This window comes from Astatotilapia calliptera, chromosome 16 (genome assembly GCF_900246225.1).
Source record: "Astatotilapia calliptera chromosome 16, fAstCal1.2, whole genome shotgun sequence".
NCBI classification, from domain to species: Eukaryota; Metazoa; Chordata; class Actinopteri; order Cichliformes; family Cichlidae; genus Astatotilapia; species Astatotilapia calliptera.
This window is the reverse complement of record NC_039317.1, coordinates 16,644,127-16,663,381: the sequence shown is the minus strand read 5'-3', so window position 1 is coordinate 16,663,381 and position 19,255 is coordinate 16,644,127. Positions and strand designations below refer to the sequence as shown.

The 19,255-nt window shown below is 41.8% G+C and overlaps 1 protein-coding gene and 1 pseudogene across 1 annotated transcript; one reads left to right on the top strand and one right to left on the bottom strand.

The window, feature by feature from the left end:
- Positions 1-386: 386 nt before the first annotated feature.
- On the bottom strand, positions 387-10,687 carry LOC113007571 (nectin-4-like; annotated as a pseudogene).
- A 926-nt stretch (positions 10,688-11,613) lies between these two features.
- Positions 11,614-16,863, top strand: LOC113007454 (uncharacterized). The gene has a single exon (XM_026144043.1). The coding sequence runs from the start codon at positions 12,967-12,969 to the stop codon at positions 16,207-16,209; it is 3,243 nt and encodes a 1,080-aa protein (XP_025999828.1). The 5' UTR covers positions 11,614-12,966; the 3' UTR covers positions 16,210-16,863.
- The last annotated feature ends 2,392 nt before the right edge of the window (positions 16,864-19,255 follow it).

Below are 19,255 nucleotides of genomic sequence, written 5' to 3'. Positions count from 1 at the left end.
GTTCGAACCTCCAACCTTCCAATTAGTAGATGATTTGTCACAGCCAAACCCAAATAACACTTACACAACTAACTAACTATGCAACCAATAGCTAAATAAATAATAATAATACAACAAACAAACAAAAAAACAGCAGTGGTAGACAGCATCTTTTAGTCAACTGTTTTTTTTTGTTTTTTGGTCTTAAATTGAGAAATTACATTCAAAAGCATTTAAGTTTACTTCAAATGTCTTAAACAGGACACTAGAAACCGAAAAAAAACACAAAACAAAAAAGGACAAAGGTTAAATCAAATTAAACTTTTAGACTGCCTATGAAAAAAAAATCTGATAGTCTGAGTGGATTTTAATGCTGTTCATACAAATCCCCCAGGTCAGCAAATAGTATCTGAAAATATTGATTTGTAGGCCTATTTAATGTCCAAATTCTATTTTCAGTCGATATATATTTTTAAAATACTTTATTATATTTCCATCAACAAGCAGGCATCAGTGGGGATTACTCTAAATTTAATGTGTGGCAACAGTAAAAAAAAGAAGGAAAAAAAAAAGAAAAGGTAGAAAGAAAGGTACATAAAATAGAGGTAGGCATGTGAATGGATACCAGGAACTTCCACCTGTGTTTCATCTGTTCATTTACCAGCTGAAAGACTAGTGGAGCCCTCAGTCCAGATGTTTTTCTTCTTTTGCTGTCAGACAGATTCCTAAGGCGGATAATTCAGAATATTTGTTAATTTTCAACTGGAGATTTTAGAAAAAAACATTTAAACTTCTATAATATTAAACACAATCATAATAAGCTACTAATGTTACTGCCGTTACTATTTGGGTCTTTTACTAGAGATTAAATAAAATAATTTCTTCATAATTAAACTATAAATACACCCCCAGTAACTGCATATCAGAGAGTTTTACACTAGTGCCAACATATTTCAAGACACATATTAACAGTGAGGGAAAAACTCACATTTCAACAAATTAACTGTACTAACCTCTCTCTGCAGTTTTTGGTGATCTTGTCCATGATCATCACCTGGACTACTGGGAGATCGTGGGTCACTGTGTTCATCACCATGCATGGGGAAAAACCTAATACCACAGGAAAAAATGACATCGTTTGTCGTATAGAGTTGGAAAATTTTGGGGTCAATTTTGAAATAAAATCAATCAATTTTAAATTCAAGTGGAGACTTTTAGATTTTATTGAGGAGTTTCAACAATATGAAATATTGAAATACTATAATAGCTACTTATCATGCTACATCCTGTATGCTTGTATGATTATTGTTCTACGCACCTTTGAAAATATCCAGATTTGAAAAACCACCAGGCTGCAGCCCCAATGACATTCAGGAAAAGAAAAACAGCAAATGAGGCCCAAGCAGCCGAGCATGTTCCTGCAAAGACACAGGGAGTGAGAATATGAAATGATCTATTGTTCTCTCTCACTTACCTGGCATTTAGTTTTATATTTCACATTAAGATGAATCTGACGGTATTCAAACACCATGCAACATCTGTACCACAAACATTCAAAAATGTCCCTGTACTGACAAGTTCTGATGCACAAAAGTAAATGAAACAAACTTGATATGATCATGAAAAGAATCACAAGATAGGACATGGTCTGAGCTTCCATTGGTGGAACTGAATTGAATATGATCCTATACTGCACTGGGTAAGGCATCCATTATCCAATAACTTGTCTGTTTTGTGCTGACTTTAGGGTAAGGCAACCACTTCTCTAAACTAGCTGCTTACCAAAGAAATCTGTCTAGATGTTCAAGTTTCCTTTGACAGGAATGGACAAAAAAGAAAACAGAATAACAACACACAAAAGCTCAGAAATCACACAAAAAAAATTCAGATTTGGACAAACTGCACAGCTAAATCCAAGCTGACCTCACCTGATGCCACATGCACATAGATCTGACCATGTTTACTTCCATATGCATTAGACGCTTCACACTGATAGAGGCCGTTTAGATCAGAGGTCAGACTCAGCAGTTGTAGCTTTGCACGGTCTACTTTGACAGCAGACTGCAGACTGGGCAGATCTGGAAAAACATAAATGAGGCTCAACATGAAATGTAGAGATAGGGCAGAAAAATGCGAGATGTGCCAAAAGTCCAATGAATTTCAATCAATTCAATTTTAATTGAAATACATTTTTTTGTGAAGACATTCTTAGTTTGGGTAAAGTTTTCTACCACACTAGTCTAAGGAACTTGGAAAGAAAAAGCATCTGGAAGGGATTTTAAAACTGGATTACAGAATACTTTGAACAGAAGTGGTGGATCTGTTCATTGTGCACACAATGAACAGATCCACCACTTCTGTTCAAAGAAGGTTATTCACAGTTGACATAGATGGCTTCTTTCATCTTCTGTGGATCACTGATGCTAAAACTCTTAAAAATAACTTAATGAAGCTTTAGAGGCACTTAAAGCAAAACTGTTTAGATGCATAAACACTGCATTTACCAGGAATTCCTCACATGTAATGTATAAGTAGTGAACTGGAGAGAGAGAAGCCAAGCACTGCTGAGTCACACTGGTGAATATGCATAATGAAATATTTAGTGTAAAAAGACTGTTTTGCAATGTGAAAAAAAATGTTTATGTCATTTGTAATGTCTGGACTTTAGCGTTGTTGTTTTGAAAGAACAGATTGCAGATACAAGTGGAGGAAATTAAGGGTGGCTGGCCTCTCCCTTAGATACGGCAAGGACATCAGCTATTTGGTAGAGGTTCAGAGTAGTGCTGCTACTCTGCTACACATCAAAAGGTGCCAGTTGAGGTGATTCAGGCATCTGACAAGGATGCCTCCAGGGCAAAGTGTTCCGGCTATGTCCCACTGGAAGGAGGCAAAATGTGGAACACGCTGGGGCGATAATATCTCTCAGCTGGTCGGGAACGCCTTGGCATTCCCCTTGACAAGCTAGAGGGAGGTTGCTGTGGTAAGGCAGGCTCAGCTTCTCTGTTTAGGCGGATGCCCCAGCAACACAGCCCCAGATAGGTGGAAGAAAATGGATGGATGGATGTTTCTTTTTCATGAATCAGCATTTCATTTAACTATGTCCTTATGTTCAATATGAACTGTGCACACATCATGGAAATAACCTGCCCTGAAAAACAGGCAAGTCTGTATCACACCTGACCAAATAGTTATATATTTAGTGCCCACTGTTTTATACCCATAAATAAGTCCCATTTGATCATGTCTGAGTGAACGTGTTACCCTCATAGTTGAACGAGAAATGACCGATTGGTTTTGATTTGAGAGTAATTAAATGAAACCATCTTTCAAAACTCTTTTTAGCTTTTGTCTGCTGAGCTAAACCAGCTTACACAACCCTCCAGGGTTCCTGGAGCACCAGGACAGCACAGGTACGAAGTACTGCCCAAAGGGGTAATCCACAAACCAAGTTCAATGCAGTCAGGCTTTCTTTTTATTAGCTGGTTTAACAAAACCTAAAACCCATGTTGGAGATGAAGGTTACCATAATAGTGTTCATCTACTTTCTCTGTCTGCTGGGCTTTATGCTTCAGACTTCATGTGTCCTCACATAAATTTGGTCATGTGACTCTTTTTCAACAGGAAATGATTCCCTACGCCACCTACTCCAATCAGCTGTTATCAGTTAATAATGAAAAATCTCAAAAGAACATAAAATACAACACTAAAAGTAAGACAATGTTATGAGTTTGACATAAGTCGCCACAGTGATTTACCCAAAAAGAAATACAGTTTCATGAAGTAGTTTACATTTTACACACAATTAACCTTCACTTGTGGCCCGTTTGTACCTAATTGTGTACAGGAAATCTACATATATATCTATATATACACACACACAAATAGGGCCAATGGGGTGGTCGTGGCTCAAGAGTTGTCAGTTCATCTTGTAATCAGAAGGTTGCCAGTTCGAGCCCCGTCTTGGACAGTCTCGGTCATTGTGTCCTTGGGCAAGACACTTCACCCGTTGCCTACTGGTGGTGGTCAGAGGGCCCGGTGGCGCCAGTGTCCGGTAGCCTCGCCTCTGTCAGTGCGCCCCAGGGTGGCTGTGGCTACAATGTAGCTTGCTATCACCAGTGAGTGAATGTGTGTGTGAATGGGTGAAAGTCTGAATGTAGTGTAAAACGCTTTGTGGTCCTTAGGGACTAAGTAAAGTGCTATACAAATACAGGCCATTTACAAATGAGAAATGAATCATGAATTTTGGTCTTAAAATCACGATAGGGAAACTCCTGAACAAAATGCACTTGAAGTAAAAATGCAAAAACAACTAGAGTAAAACCTCGGGGGTGTTTCAAGCTTCACTAAATCTGTTCAGTGAAGCTAAAAAAAACATTACAGCAAGCATTACTGTCAGAGCCAGTAATGACTCTGACAGCCTGCAGTAATGACAGTTTTTGCCAGAGGGAATACAGTAAAATGTGAAACTGCTGACAGTAACTGCTAAAAACCAGAGGTGTGGACTCGAGTCACATGACTTGGACTCAAGTCAGACTCGAGTCATTAATTTTATGACTTTAGACTTGACTTGAAAAAATGTTCTAAGACTTGTGACTTGACTTGGACTTTTACACCAATGACCTGGGACTTGAATTGGACTTGAACCGGTTTACTTGAAAAGACTTGATATTTTACCCCAAATATAAAATCTAACATGCATATTATATAGAGATTGAAAATGTGACGTCATTCACGGGTAGAACCGCAAAGGATTCTGGGAACTCGTGGCAAGAGGTACTAGCGCACGCAGGCTTTCAATTGAAGTCAGTTATACAGCGATAAAAAGAAACACAAAAATGTCAAGAAGCCGTTGTATTATTAACTGCAATAGCCGGTCGCATGACAGCCACGGGAAGCCGACGGGTAAAGAGATCGGTTGTTATCGGATTACGTCGTTGAAGAGAAATTGTTCGAGCCATGTTTCCGAAGTGACAAAGACGCGACGGATGGCCTGGATTGCAGCCATTCAAAGATCAAATATAACGTCCCAGAACCCTCCAGCTCACAGGTTAGTCTGCTCCAAGCATTTACACGAAGGTCAGTGTTTTTTAGTAGTTAATACGTCATTTTCATAACATAATTGGTGATATAGGTTACAAGCAAGTCTGGCGCTGAACAGAAATTGTCGCGCTATGCTCCTTTGTTTATTGTGCATAAATAGTGAATTGTCCTGACACAATATTGCGTTTCGCTTCTGTTATTACCATGGTACATTGACAAAAACATATACTTTTATTCACAGGGTAAAACAGTTGTTTTGTATCACTAATTGCCCAGTACGATTACAGCATACAATATTATTGTCACTGCTACATTTCTGTGATGCTACCAGAAATTATTTCCACTACTAATTAATTACCATTGAGCTCAAAGGTTATATTAATAAACGGTTAATGAATGTGTATTTATGACGACGATTTGTGAGACTGGTAAACTTATGATACGTACGATGGTCTTTCGTTCTACACGGTGCATTTCAAGGTTCTGTACCCATCCGTCGGTAAACTGTACCTGGGCTTGTTGCAGTGACCGGAAGTTACTAAACTTCATGAGTGTGTGCACTCACTCCAAGAACCGTATGATTATAAATATGCATATAAATATGCTACGATGAGATAGCTGACTTCATCTAACTAGCAAATGTTGTCCAGGCTACGTTGGTGATGCAGTTTTTTTTAATGTGTATGATATTTTTGTCATGCGATTTTAAAGCCGGTCCTACAACCGCATCCAAGAATAACAAGCAGCTTATCTCAGAACCATCGGTGTAAATTATTCTAGGAGCTAAGTTTAATTGAGCTGCATTTTAAAGAGGTGCAATTTCACAATTTGTGTATATTTTCTACGTTCACTATTTTGTCATGTGTTGAGAAAAACACAGATTTAAAAATTACATGGTCTAATATTTACATTTAGTATATAACTGCAACATGCTTTTTTTCGTTTTTTTTTAAAGACTCGAAAGGACTTGAAATTCAAAATTTCAGACTTGTGACTTTACTTGGACTTTTACACCAGTGACTTGAGACTCGACTCTGACTTGCCTGACATTACTTGAGACTTGACTTGAGACTTGAGAATAAAGACTTGAGACTTGACTTGAGACTTGAGAATAAAGACTTGAGACTTGCAAAACAATGACTTGGTCCCACCTCTGCTAAAAACTAAACAGCTTAAATAAATACCTTAAATGTTTGTTTTGTTGATTGTTATCTGAAGAACCAACCATGACTTATTATAGCATCTACTTAAGCTGAACGTCCATCCATAATCCCTCAATAGAATAGAATAGCTGTTTATTGTCAGTGTACATATGTACATAAATTGTGGTTGCACCAGGCCAAATATAAATAGTAATGCAGCAGGAATAATCAACAGATAAGAGAGAATATATACAAATAAAGAGGTATACAATACAAAGGCACATACTATGTGGGGGATAGTGTTTGTTTACAGTCTAAATAGCCCTGGGGAAGAAGCTGTTTGTGAGTCTGGATGTTTGGAACCTGATTAATAACATGAGGCGCCGTCCAGAGCGCCTGTGATGGACTTTGTTCTCCTGAGACAGGAGGATCTGGCAAAGGCCTCCATGGGTGGCAGAGGGCAACCAATGATTTTTCAGGTAGTGTTAATTCCCCCTTGTGCAGCCTACCACCCAGCCAGTAGGAGAGCACGCTCTCCTCTAAGGAGAAATAGAAGACCAGTTTTAGCTACTGGTTCAAAGTTATTCTTCCTCAGGATATGGAACAAGTGCAGCTACTGCTTGACCTTCTTTACCAGGGCAATGGTGTTGTGGGTCCAGGTGAGGTTGGCAGAGATGTGGGTGCCCAGAAACCTGAAGTTGGAGACAGACTTGGATGGGGGCTGTCTGACTGATTGAGGCCAGGTGGTGATGGAACCTATGATCCAGGACCAGGTGGGAGGGGCATCTGAAGGTGATGATAAGATTATGGTGTTGAACGCTAGAGCATACTCACATAGCTCTTCCTGTTCTCTAGATGGCTTCGCGTTCTGTGAAGGGTGATGGTAAATCTGTGCTGTAAACTGTAATTTGGTGGGGGTCGAGACAGGGAGGAAGGAGGTTTGTGATGTTTGTGATGTGCTGAGACACTATCCACAAGAAACACTTCATGACCACAAGACATGAGGAGTATGATTCTGCAGTCACTGAGGCTGTCTATTCCAGTCCTTTGGGGGATGGGAATGATGGTGGGGGCTTTCAGACAGATGGACCCAGTGCCGTGATATGTTCACAAAGTTATAAGTTCAATTGACACTGGTTGGCTGTATTGCACACACCAATGAGAATTCACATCCACTCAAGTCAAGAAAACTCCCAAACTGTCATATCCAGGTCACATTTATCTAATTTCACTAAAATTTGATGAGTAATTCTTGTGAACATAGAAAAGTGCCCATAAAATGAGAGTTATGACCTTGACCCCAGTTTGAGTGAAGACCCATTATGTGATAATTTTGTGAATATTTCACTAAAATATGAGCAATATTCTAGGAGTAGAGACTGTTGTGAATTGTGAAAAGACAAACACGTGGCAGATGCCTCGTCATAGCATAACTTTCCATGTTAATGTATTTTTAACTACAGCTAAGGAGGAATATCTGGAAGACAAAAAGAACAAAACCTCAAAAACTTAGTAAAACATCTAAAAACAATAATACCCCAAACTTCTCTACTTGTAGATGTATATATTTACCTTAAATTATTTTATTTTTTTCAGAACCTACAGTTTAACCACAGTCTGTTCCTAAAGCGTGCATGTTCAGGAAACACCCATCAGCTAAAGTTTAAATGTTGCCTTCTTTAATTTTCCACAATTCACTCCCAACAACTTTATTATGTGTTATACTGTATATCACTAAATACAATACATCTTTTTGTTCCTCGGGGCTTTTTAAAAACAGGTTGCACAAGACAAACAAAAAGAAGCAAATTAAAGTTTCAGCTTAAATCATTATTCAAACTACTTTACCTGCTCCAGGTAAAGTTTGCGCTTGGGTTGGCTTCTGTCACACACTCAAATGAGTTCTCAGAAATTGCTCTAATGTTCACTTCTGTGGGAGGGACTGCATAAACAGAAAGAGAACAGTGTTAATTCTGAAATGAGGAAATACTAATGGTGTCAAAGTAATATTTCACATTTGCCGGAATCCTATCATGTAACACAAAACCATAAATTCTGGTTTCTTTTATTTAGTTTGAAGGAGTGATCCTATGCTACACATTGAAGGTTGCCAAGGGCTCACTTACAATCACCTTGTCTGAAAAAAGGATATTAAATTTTTTTTTTTTATGGAAAGTTTTGAGGATATTAAATTTTGTGTTCTTCTCAGGGACTTCCACCAGATACATAACACCGGACAAAACCAGAGGAACCTGTGTTCAGTTTCAAAACAAGCCTCTATTAGTTTTGCTTCATCCTCTGCCATTCCTCATGTGTACTGAATGGATCTTATGACTGTGGAGATCAGTGAAAATAATGGACTGATTGTCAGGCTTCACAAACAAGTTTTAGGCAGACTTTGTCACATGGTGTTTTGTCATGCTGGAAGTAGTAGACCAGAAACAAACAAAATAGGCATGGCTAAAAACAGACATCGTCAGCAGCTTTACTTTGCAGGATAGTGGTGTGCCCCCAAAATCATAAATGGTACCTCTGCTTTAAAACAACTGGATTGCTGAGCCATTTTCTGACTTTAGCTGCTGTAAGTTAATTCTGACCTGAACATATACATGCAACTGAAAAATTATTAAATGATGAATATTGGTAAGTTGATACCTGCGCTCATGTGAACAAAACTCATTTGAGGCAGCTGAAATATCTAGACAGTACAAATTGACTGGTAAAGAGTATTTGATACTGCCTTACGGGGCTTTTCCTGATTCAGTTCAACTTCTTTTTTTCAGTTCAATCTATGGCTGTTTATATCTGTATATCATTTTAATATACATTTTTATGGTCAAATAAAAAAAATCTTTATTAAAAATGACACAAAAGACAAATAATAAACTCTATTAACAGCTGATACTCACAGTAGATCTGTATGCTGAAGGGCAGGGTTTCTTCTTTAGACATGGCGTCACTGCTGATGACACACTGGACCTGGTGACCGTTAATCTCACTCGTAGGAACACCAAACAGAGAGCTGACTGTGGTAGTTGTATCGTTGTCATACTGTGTGGAGTTTGTTGTCGTCCTCACTTTGTCTCCCAAAGCATCAGTGAGCCACCTCACCTCTGCAGGAGGCTTCGATCCAGCAGCCGTGCAGGTAGCAAATAAAACCTCTTCTTTGCCCAAAGTGGGAAGATTGTCCTTGATGTTTGTGAAAGGAGGCCCTAGGAGAGGTACAGCACAGAAGTAGGTCAACATGCAAGAAGAATGGTAAAAGTAACTCTGTCTCTGCCTCACATACAAACGCCCAGAATTTTGGGAATATTTTGTACATACCAATCACTATTAGAAGTATCTCAGTCTTCTGATTTCCACTGGGAAACAGGGTGAAGATGCACGTGTAGCTGCCTTCATCCTTCAGGGCAACATTGGATAACTGGAGAGTTCCATTTTTGTTGTTAAAATTCCCGATATATTTAAATCGATCATCACCTCCATTGACAAACTGCACTCCCTCTCTGGGTAGGATAGTTAGGAAATTGTCATTGTGAGGTTTTTCTCTTGTCCTCCTCTGCCAGGTAATCTGTGTCAGGTCATCATTGGTATCAATGACATGACACGGTAAGATGGCCGTACCTCCTTGAACCACTGTCACACTTCCACCAATCACCTGAAGAGCTGGAAAGTGAAATACTATTAAAGATCAGGCCAAATAAAAGTAGAAAGGAAAAAAAGAGTCTCTAAGAAGGGTAAACCAAACTTTTCTTTCTTTGTGTGTGCTTGATTTCTTCGCTAAATCTTGAACTTATGTTTGGTAGTTCTTTTCAGACAAATACAGCGTTTTCCTCCCATAATAAAAATTCTGCCTTCAACTAAAGGATAAATCCCTAGGATAGTGATAATGTTCTTACTATATGTATCATAGCATGTATATATGCTTGTATGTATCCTTCCTGCTCCCTAACCAATAGGTCGACCTGAACAAAACTTTGCAAAACACTGTGACACGGCCAGAAATTATTACCATCTATATGTTAAAAAGTCATTAAATTATTTGTTTTTCCATAAAGATTGTTTATTTCATAATTATTGTAACATTTTATGTTATGTTCTCTGTGTGCATCTTCTTCCTGTGTCACATCCAATGTATGTTAGTCATCTGTAACTTAACAGTGACAAAAATTGGTATACTTGATGGAATTATGTTCTAATCACCACTGATTACAGAGTAATGACAAATGAACTGCAGGCATGACAAAACCTCTCTGCAGGTTTGGTTTTTCTAATGTTTTTAACCATTTTCTTAGGTGTTTAATCTACTCAAGATTAATATTACTTTTGTTTATTAAATGATCAAAATAACAAGAACATACACTGAAATCTGTCAAGTAAGGTAACAACTCATGTCCTTAACAACATGTGAAACACTCAAGGTTGCATGCTCTAGTGGCCTGGGAAAATGACTTTGAAAACATACCCCACCTTAAATCTCCATGACAGAGGAATGTGAAAACAATAATCTGCAGCTTGATTCCCATGCTTTCAGTTTGAAGTCATAAGCAAATACATGTGCTCAAAACAATGTAAAACCAGATCCTGGTTGCAGTTTGGATGGATAATCAAAAAGCTAAACAATTTAAAGTCTATCAGTTAGTTACATAAAAACTCTGCCCTGTTGTATAGAAATTAAGGAACATGTGACCAGTCGAATGAAGGATTCATATCTTGGGGTCACTGCTTGAATTCATCTTTCATTTATTCTTTTCATGATAAAATTTTATATACAGTGAACTTCAGTGAACAAGGCTCCTCAAAAACTCTCCTCACCACTCATTAACAAAGAGCTACAATCCACAAGTAAAACAAAACAAAACAACACAACAATGTAAAAATACAAGTACAAGTTAGAATGTGTAAAATCTCACTACAAGATGTCTGTAGGTTTCTTTCATTCATGAATAGGTTTTATTGAATAGGTTACTTACTTCAACTGATCAGCTTTGGATCGCGTTCAGAGTGTACAGAATACTGTGGCAAGACTTTACCTGGCACTAATAAGACGTCACATACTACTCCAGTTAATACTCCAGGCTTCTCTTCAGTGGTTGCCAGTCCAGTTTAGGTTTTATTTAAAAAAAAAAAAAAAAACAACTTCCGTGCTCTACACAGAGAAGCTCCCCAATATATCTCTGACCTGTTAAAATCTCATGCTTTAGACCTCAGATTTTCAGGTTAGAGGTTACTGTTGGTCCCACGTACTGGGTTCATGTGGGGATTAGGCTTTTCAGGCAGTGGCACGAGGGTTGTGTAATTCTCTTCTGTTTTCTTTATCCTGTACAAACTCCACTGACTCTTTTAAAAAGCAGCTGAAGACATTTCTATGCAAACAAGCTTTTAATTTATTTTTTCATTGTTTCATATTATTATTTATATATATTTCTGCTTTTATTGTGAAGTCCTTATGATTTTTATCTGTGAAAAGTGCTATATAAATAAATTCTATTTACTTACTTCCTATAAAGGGGGATGTGTTATTTTGAAAGAAGCGATATGGATTTAATTGTAGTGTAACAGAAACAAAGCTAAAGATCACTAGGAGAGAAATAAGGAGAAACTGGGAGAGTAAAAGATGAGTTTAGTTTCAGCTGAAAAATGGCAACAAGCTCTTGTGTTGGTTTGTGATTGTAATGAGTGAAGCTGCTGAAATAAACAACAGAGGCTATGAGTTGAGGCTTAAGCTTTCTCTGGGTGGAAGCTACAGCCAGCATAAGTGAAACCTTCTCTGAAGTGGATATAATATTGCTGGACAAAAGTAACATTTCTGTTACTTTTTTGGTGCTTGTTTTTTTGTTTTGTTACTTTGTAGAGTAGTTGCTGAAAAGATTGCCTCAGCAATCAGCACCAGCAAGCATCATCATGCTCCGAGGAAGGCAATCTCTTTTATTAAGGCTGGAGAGAAACCCCAGGTGCGCCCACATTTGACAACTGGCCTCCTCAACACAGCCTCTGATTGGCAGCTACAGGCTGACCTGGGTAAACAACTAAAGTTCCCTCAGAACATTGCAAAAACATCACTCCGGCCAGACATGATAATTATTTCTGAGGCCTCAAAACAGCTGATCATGCTGGAACTCACAGTGCCCTGGGAAGAGCGGATTGAGGAGGCCAATGAAAGGAAACGAGGAAAGTACCAGGAACTAGTGCAGGAGTGCAGGGGAAGGGGCTGGAAGACTTTCTATGAGCCCATAGAAGTGGGTTGTAGGGGCTTTGCAGGACGATCACTCTGCAAAGCCCTAGGGCGGCTGGGTGTGGCTGGGGCAGCCAAGAAGAGGGCCATCCAGGCTGTGAGTGAAGCGGCAGAGAAAGCCACAAGGTGGCTGTGGATCAAGAGGGCTGATCCGTGGGTAGCTACTGGTACGCAAGTCGGGGCTTGATCACCCCCGGCTGGGTCGCCTGGGCGAGGGTGTATGATGTTGTGAGACCCGAAACACCTGATGACCCTAGGATACATCACTGAAGATGCGTACCAGTGCATCCAGGAGATGTGTCTTTATAGTTAAACTCTGGCTGAGCCAGTGACGCCTAGGAAGAGTCTAGGTGACAACCAAGAAAGTTTGGTGACGACTGGAGAGACAGATGACAGCTCGGAAAGACGGCTCCAGGGGCAGGGTGGGCTAGCATCCCGGTCTGCAGTTTTCGTGAGAAAGCACCCCAAAAAGCTACGGAAAGCCCTAAAGAAAGATACCCCCAGGAGATCCCGAGAGGGGGGGAGGATGAGGTCTCCAATCGGACGGACTTAAGGTTAACGACCAACGCAATGGAAAGGACTACGAGTAAGACATGTATCTGCGGCAAGCTGTGTAAGAACCAGCGTGGCCTAAAGGTCCATCAGGCTAGAATGAAATGTTTGGAGCGGGAGAGTGAGGTGCAACGCACAGGTCCTGAACCTGGTGAGACGCAGGAGGAGCCCGGCCAGGAGGCACCCCACAGAGCCCAGTCCCTCCATGCACTGGACTCTTCCAATCCAAGCAGTGTAGTTCCACAACAGCGGATCAAGTGGCCCCCAGCCAGCAGCCGGAGCGAGTGGCAGAAGTTTGATGAGGATGTCTCCAACATCATACAAGCCGTGGCCAAAAGAGATGCTGACAGCAGGCTTAAAACAATGACCACCATCATAGTCAGCTACGCCTCAGAAAGGTTCGGCCTGATCGAGAAGTGTGACAACAAGACCCCTTACACCATGAACCGCAGGGCCATGAAGATTCATCAACTGCGCCAGGAGCTCAGGAGCCTTAAGAAGCAGTTCAAGAACGCTGATGCGGAGGAGAAGCAAGCTTTAGAGGAACTGCATAACATCTTGCGGAAGAAGTTGATTACCCTCCGTAGAGCAGAATGGCACAGAAGGCGAGGAAGAGAGAGAGCCAGGAAACGTGCAGCTTTTATTGCTGATCCCTTTCGCTTTTCCAAACAATTGCTTGGGGTTAAGCGAAGTGGGCAGTTGGAGTGCTCAGCAGAGGAGGTGAATAACTTCCTTCATGAGACAATGAGTGACCCATTGAGGGAACAAGACTTGGGACCAAACAAAGCTCTCATCAACCCTGCCCCACCATCAGCAGAGTTCAAGTTGACGGAGCCAAGTTTGAAGGAGGTGTGTGAGGTCATCAAAGCAGCCCGCTCAGCATCCTCCCCAGGTCCCAGTGGCGTACCCTACCTTGTCTATAAGCGCTGCCCAGAGCTGCTTCGCCACCTGTGGAAGATCTTAAAGGTGATATGGCGGAGAGGGAGAGTTGCTGATCAGTGGAGGTGCGCAGAGGGAGTCTGGATTCCCAAAGAGGAGGATTCGAAAAACATAAACCAGTTTCGGAGCATCTCGCTATTGAGCGTGGAGGGGAAGGTGTTTTTTAGCGTTGTCTCCCGGAGATTGACTGAGTTTCTCCTTAGAAACAATTACATTGATCCATCAGTTCAGAAGGGGGGGATCCCAGGAGTTCCTGGTTGCCTAGAGCACACTGGTGTAGTTACACACCTTATAAGAGAAGCCCATGAGAACAGAGGCGACCTAGCTGTATTGTGGCTGGACCTGACTAATGCGTATGGGTCGATCCCACACAAACTGGTTGAGCATGCTTTACACCTCCACCATGTTCCCAGCAAGATCAAGGACCTGATCCTGGACTATTACGCCAATTTCAGGCTTAGGGTCACTTCTAGGGCAGTTACTTCAGACTGGCACCGACTCGGGAAAGGTATAATAACAGGCTGTACCATCTCAGTTACGCTCTTTGCCCTGGCAATGAACATGGTGGTAAAGGCTGCGGAGGTGGAGTGCAGAGGGCCGTTAACAAGGTCAGGTGTTCGTCAGCCCCCTATCAGAGCCTATATGGATGACCTCACCATTACAACATCATCAGTTCCCGGGTGTAGGTGGATCTTGCAAGGTCTTGAGAGACTCATCTCATGGGCAAGGATGAGTTTTAAACCTTCCAAGTCAAGATCGATGGTACTGAAGAAGGGCAAGGTGACGGACAAGTTCCGGTTCTCAATTTCAGGAACCATTATTCCATCCATAACGGAACAACCAGTTAAGAGCTTGGGGAAACTCTTTGACTCCAGCCTGAAAGACTCTACTGCTATTCAGAAGGCAAATGAGGAGCTGGGAGCGTGGCTTATTAAGGTGGATAAGTCCGGCCTGCCTGGAAGATTTAAAGCCTGGATCTACCAGCATTCAATCCTGCCCCGAATCCTGTGGCCCTTGCTTGTCTATACAGTTCCAATAACTACTGTGGAATCCCTTGAAAGAAAGATCAGTGGCTTTCTTCGTAAGTGGCTGGGACTTCCCCGCAGTCTCACCAGCGCTGCCTTGTATGGGACAAGCAACAGCGTGCAGTTACCCTTCAGTGGTCTCACAGAAGAGTTCAAGGTGGCTCGCACACGAGAAGCCCTACAGTACAGAGATTCTAAAGACTGCAAGGTGGCATTAGCAGGTATTGAGGTAAGGACAGGAAGAAAGTGGAAGGCTGAGAAGGCAGTTGAGGTGGCGGAGTCACGCCTAAGGCAGAAAACACTGATGGGGGTCTTAGCAACAGGGGGAGCAGGCTTGGGGTATGTCCCAAAGGCCCAGGTCAGCAGGGCACAGGGAAAGGAGAGACGCCAGCTACTCCAGGAAGAGGTCCGAGCAGGTGTGGAGGAAGAGCGAGTAAGTAGAGCTGTAGGCCTTAAGCGGCAGGGAGCATGGACAAGGTGGGAGAGCACCTTGCAGCGCAAGGTCACCTGGGCAAACATCATGCAGGCAGACTTCCACCGGATCCGATTCCTAGTGCAGGCAGTATACGACACTCTGCCAAGCCCAGCAAACCTCCATCTGTGGGGAAAGAGCGAGACACCTGCCTGTCCCCTGTGCTCTGGAAGAGGGACCCTAGAACACCTCCTTAGCAGCTGCCCAAGGGCCCTGGCCGATGGTCGGTATCGTTGGCGGCACGACCAGGTGCTCAGAGTAGTTGCTGAAAAGATTGCCTCAGCAATCAGCACCAGCAAGCATCATCATGCTCCGAGGAAGGCAATCTCTTTTATTAAGGCTGGAGAGAAACCCCAGGTGCGCCCACATTTGACAACTGGCCTCCTCAACACAGCCTCTGATTGGCAGCTACAGGCTGACCTGGGTAAACAACTAAAGTTCCCTCAGAACATTGCAAAAACATCACTCCGGCCAGACATGATAATTATTTCTGAGGCCTCAAAACAGCTGATCATGCTGGAACTCACAGTGCCCTGGGAAGAGCGGATTGAGGAGGCCAATGAAAGGAAACGAGGAAAGTACCAGGAACTAGTGCAGGAGTGCAGGGGAAGGGGCTGGAAGACTTTCTATGAGCCCATAGAAGTGGGTTGTAGGGGCTTTGCAGGACGATCACTCTGCAAAGCCCTAGGGCGGCTGGGTGTGGCTGGGGCAGCCAAGAAGAGGGCCATCCAGGCTGTGAGTGAAGCGGCAGAGAAAGCCACAAGGTGGCTGTGGATCAAGAGGGCTGATCCGTGGGTAGCTACTGGTACGCAAGTCGGGGCTTGATCACCCCCGGCTGGGTCGCCTGGGCGAGGGTGTATGATGTTGTGAGACCCGAAACACCTGATGACCCTAGGATACATCACTGAAGATGCGTACCAGTGCATCCAGGAGATGTGTCTTTATAGTGTACGTGCTGTACAAAGTAACAAAACTTGTTCAACTTGTGTTGTTTTATAAATGTGCTTATAAATACATTGATTGATTGATCGATCGATTGGTCGAGAATGTAGCCTAATTTGTGATCAAGCTCTAATCTTCTGAAAATAAGTAATTGTGACAATATCCAGAATAAATAAGCAGGTTTATGTTTTCATCTGTTAAAGCCCAGACAGTAGAGGAGGCTTTAGGCGAGGAGGAAGAGGATGATGCTGATCATGTCTCTCCTTTGACTTCTCACTCCTTTGGTAATTTGTGACATTATGAAATATCAGATGAAATATTGTGTATTTTCTTAGGCATATTGGAACAGTTAGCTATGGAATACTACACACGTACAGTTTATGAGCTAGAAGAGGACTCTGTTGAGAATTTTACGTTAACTATGAAGGATGTTTTACAAGGCATGACGTGTATGATATTAAAATGACTGGGCTTTTGAGCTGAGCACACCTAAAAGTTTAAACCTAGAACCTAGAATTAAACCTCACAGGGCGCACATGTCAGGCACAAACACAGGTGAGCAAATCCATTGGTTAACCATTAGAAAGTCTACAAGTCGTCCAACCAAGAGGTCTCTTAAGACACAAAAGACAAGACATACAATAAACCTGCTGACCAGAACCTTTCCAAATATGGATAATATTTTCTACTACATATGTGCACTGAAGCACCACCATCGGGAGCAGCAGACTGCTCATGGAGTCGCAATAACTTCCATCCACTGATCTTGATAGAGTTAAAATGATATTCACATAAACCAACTTTACGGAGAAACAAATCATTAGGCAAAGATTTTCTGTTGCAGCGAAGTGACATTAGGAAGGTACCTTAGTTAGTACCTACAACCAGTAGCGGTTTTTGATACGGGCGATGGGCGGTTGCCCGGGGCGGCATCATGGGCATCGGCAATAAAAAAAAATGCTCGTACTCATTCTGCCCCTACGTCAGGCCATCGCATAGTGGGAATGGTACAGGCATCGATCGGTTTTCTATCGCCCATTTGCTGGGAGTAAGGGCGCCCTCCGTTTGCGAGGTGCGCCTGCTCAACCCGTTCTCACTCCCAAAGCGTAACATTTTACGCTAGGTGACAAATCGTCACCATATTACGTTTTCGGCTACCCACCACGTTCCTAAATGACGACCTCGGAAAAAGAGGAAATATGAGAACCGTCTGGACTGAACCTACACATGTTCGCTCTTTTTCTTCAAATCGCTTAGAAACACGCTATTTAACATCATTAAAGTCCTGGTTAAGGTCAGGAATAAGGTTGTGGTCAGGGCTAGGGATAAGGTTAGGTTTAGGGCTGGAATACAGGGCTGGAACGTCTACTACCGCGGGAGCGTCATTGCACTGGATTCCAGCCATAACCCGCCGCGTACCATAAGAACGCCGAAGGTCTCCTTTCGCGTTCCTCAGGAACGCCGCGGGACGTGACAAAACGTCCACATGTTACGCCTCGGGAGTGAGAACGCTCTGGCCTGCTGCTTACACAGGGAGGAGAGGGCGGGGCGGCGGGGGATCCTCTGGCTGGCTGGAGCAAAATAAAAGAAAGTAAAAACAAACCAACAAACACGAAATTCTACGCGCGAAAAGTGAGCGCGAGAGCCCTCGGTGCGCCTGCTCGCTGCTGAAGTCAAAGTAAACTTTATTGTAATCTCCGCTACATACAGTCCAGTATAGAGAGACGAGCCGACGAGGCTCCGGTTACAGCAGTGCAAGTAAACAACAATAAATATGAGAAGAGTAACAAAATAAATATACACTTTAGGACTAGGGGTAAAGGGATCAATAACAATTTAAAATTTATAATTTACAGTTTGATGATTTAAAGATGATTTTTCGTTTTTATGGGCCATGACCTTTTGTTTGTTTGTTTGTTTGTTTTGTAACAGTATAAGCAATTAAAGGCGGTGGATTGGCTAATTGGTCATGATCGACTCTGGGCTGGACCAATTACAGCCGATGAGGTTGAACTTTAAAGTTCTGTATTGAGGTGAAAAGGAACGCGATTTGTCCCGTACTTCAGCTAGAATGAAAAAAAAAGACACAAAGCTGGAGTTATTCTGTGTCTTGACGCTGTCAGCTGCCTCTTCTTCTGTCATTGTCTCTCCCTCCCTCTCGTGTTGCTACTTCAATCATGAAACTTATCAATGATCAGCTGATCGGCTTTTCTGTCGCAAGTCCCGTTTCTCTTGTTTGTTTATCGCATTGATATTGACATTTCCGGTAAGTACTGTTTAAAGGATAGTGTAGGTTTAAGTTTATTAGATTGATACCTATTTACCAACAAGATAGTGTACATCACTGTCACAACAGCATTTGTTTTTATTCAAAGGTTTTTCCTATAATTCCTGGTGGGTCGGACTCTAGTCAAAATGCCTGGGTTGATTTTTTGTCCCAGTCCAGCCCTGGCAGGGCTCATGTTACAATGAAACAACGATAGATTTCCACAAGATCCATTGCAGGTTAATTTTAAGTTTAGTCAGCTCCAAGTGCTGTAATCTCTTCACTGCACCCGTTTTTGAGCACATTTTGTTATATTTTCTGACGTAAAACGCACTTCCGACCGCAGCCTCATAAAAGTACCACATTTCCTGTTCCTGCACAGCCTTTTGGGGCCATATTTACACAATCGTGAAGCAAAAAACAAAACGTGCACTATCATTAAATAGCGCTCATAGTCGTGGTTAGTTTAAGAGTGATTTATAAAAGATGTGCTTCCATCTAAACTAATATTAATATCGAGTGCAAAAAATTAAGACCTATTTTTTTGCGTTAAATGTTTGCCAATTAACATCAAATTGCTTGTGTAAGTAAATCTGCTATAAACCAACCAATATAAGCTCTTTTTGAAGATTTCTTTAGTGAAAAACATAAGCTTTCTATTTT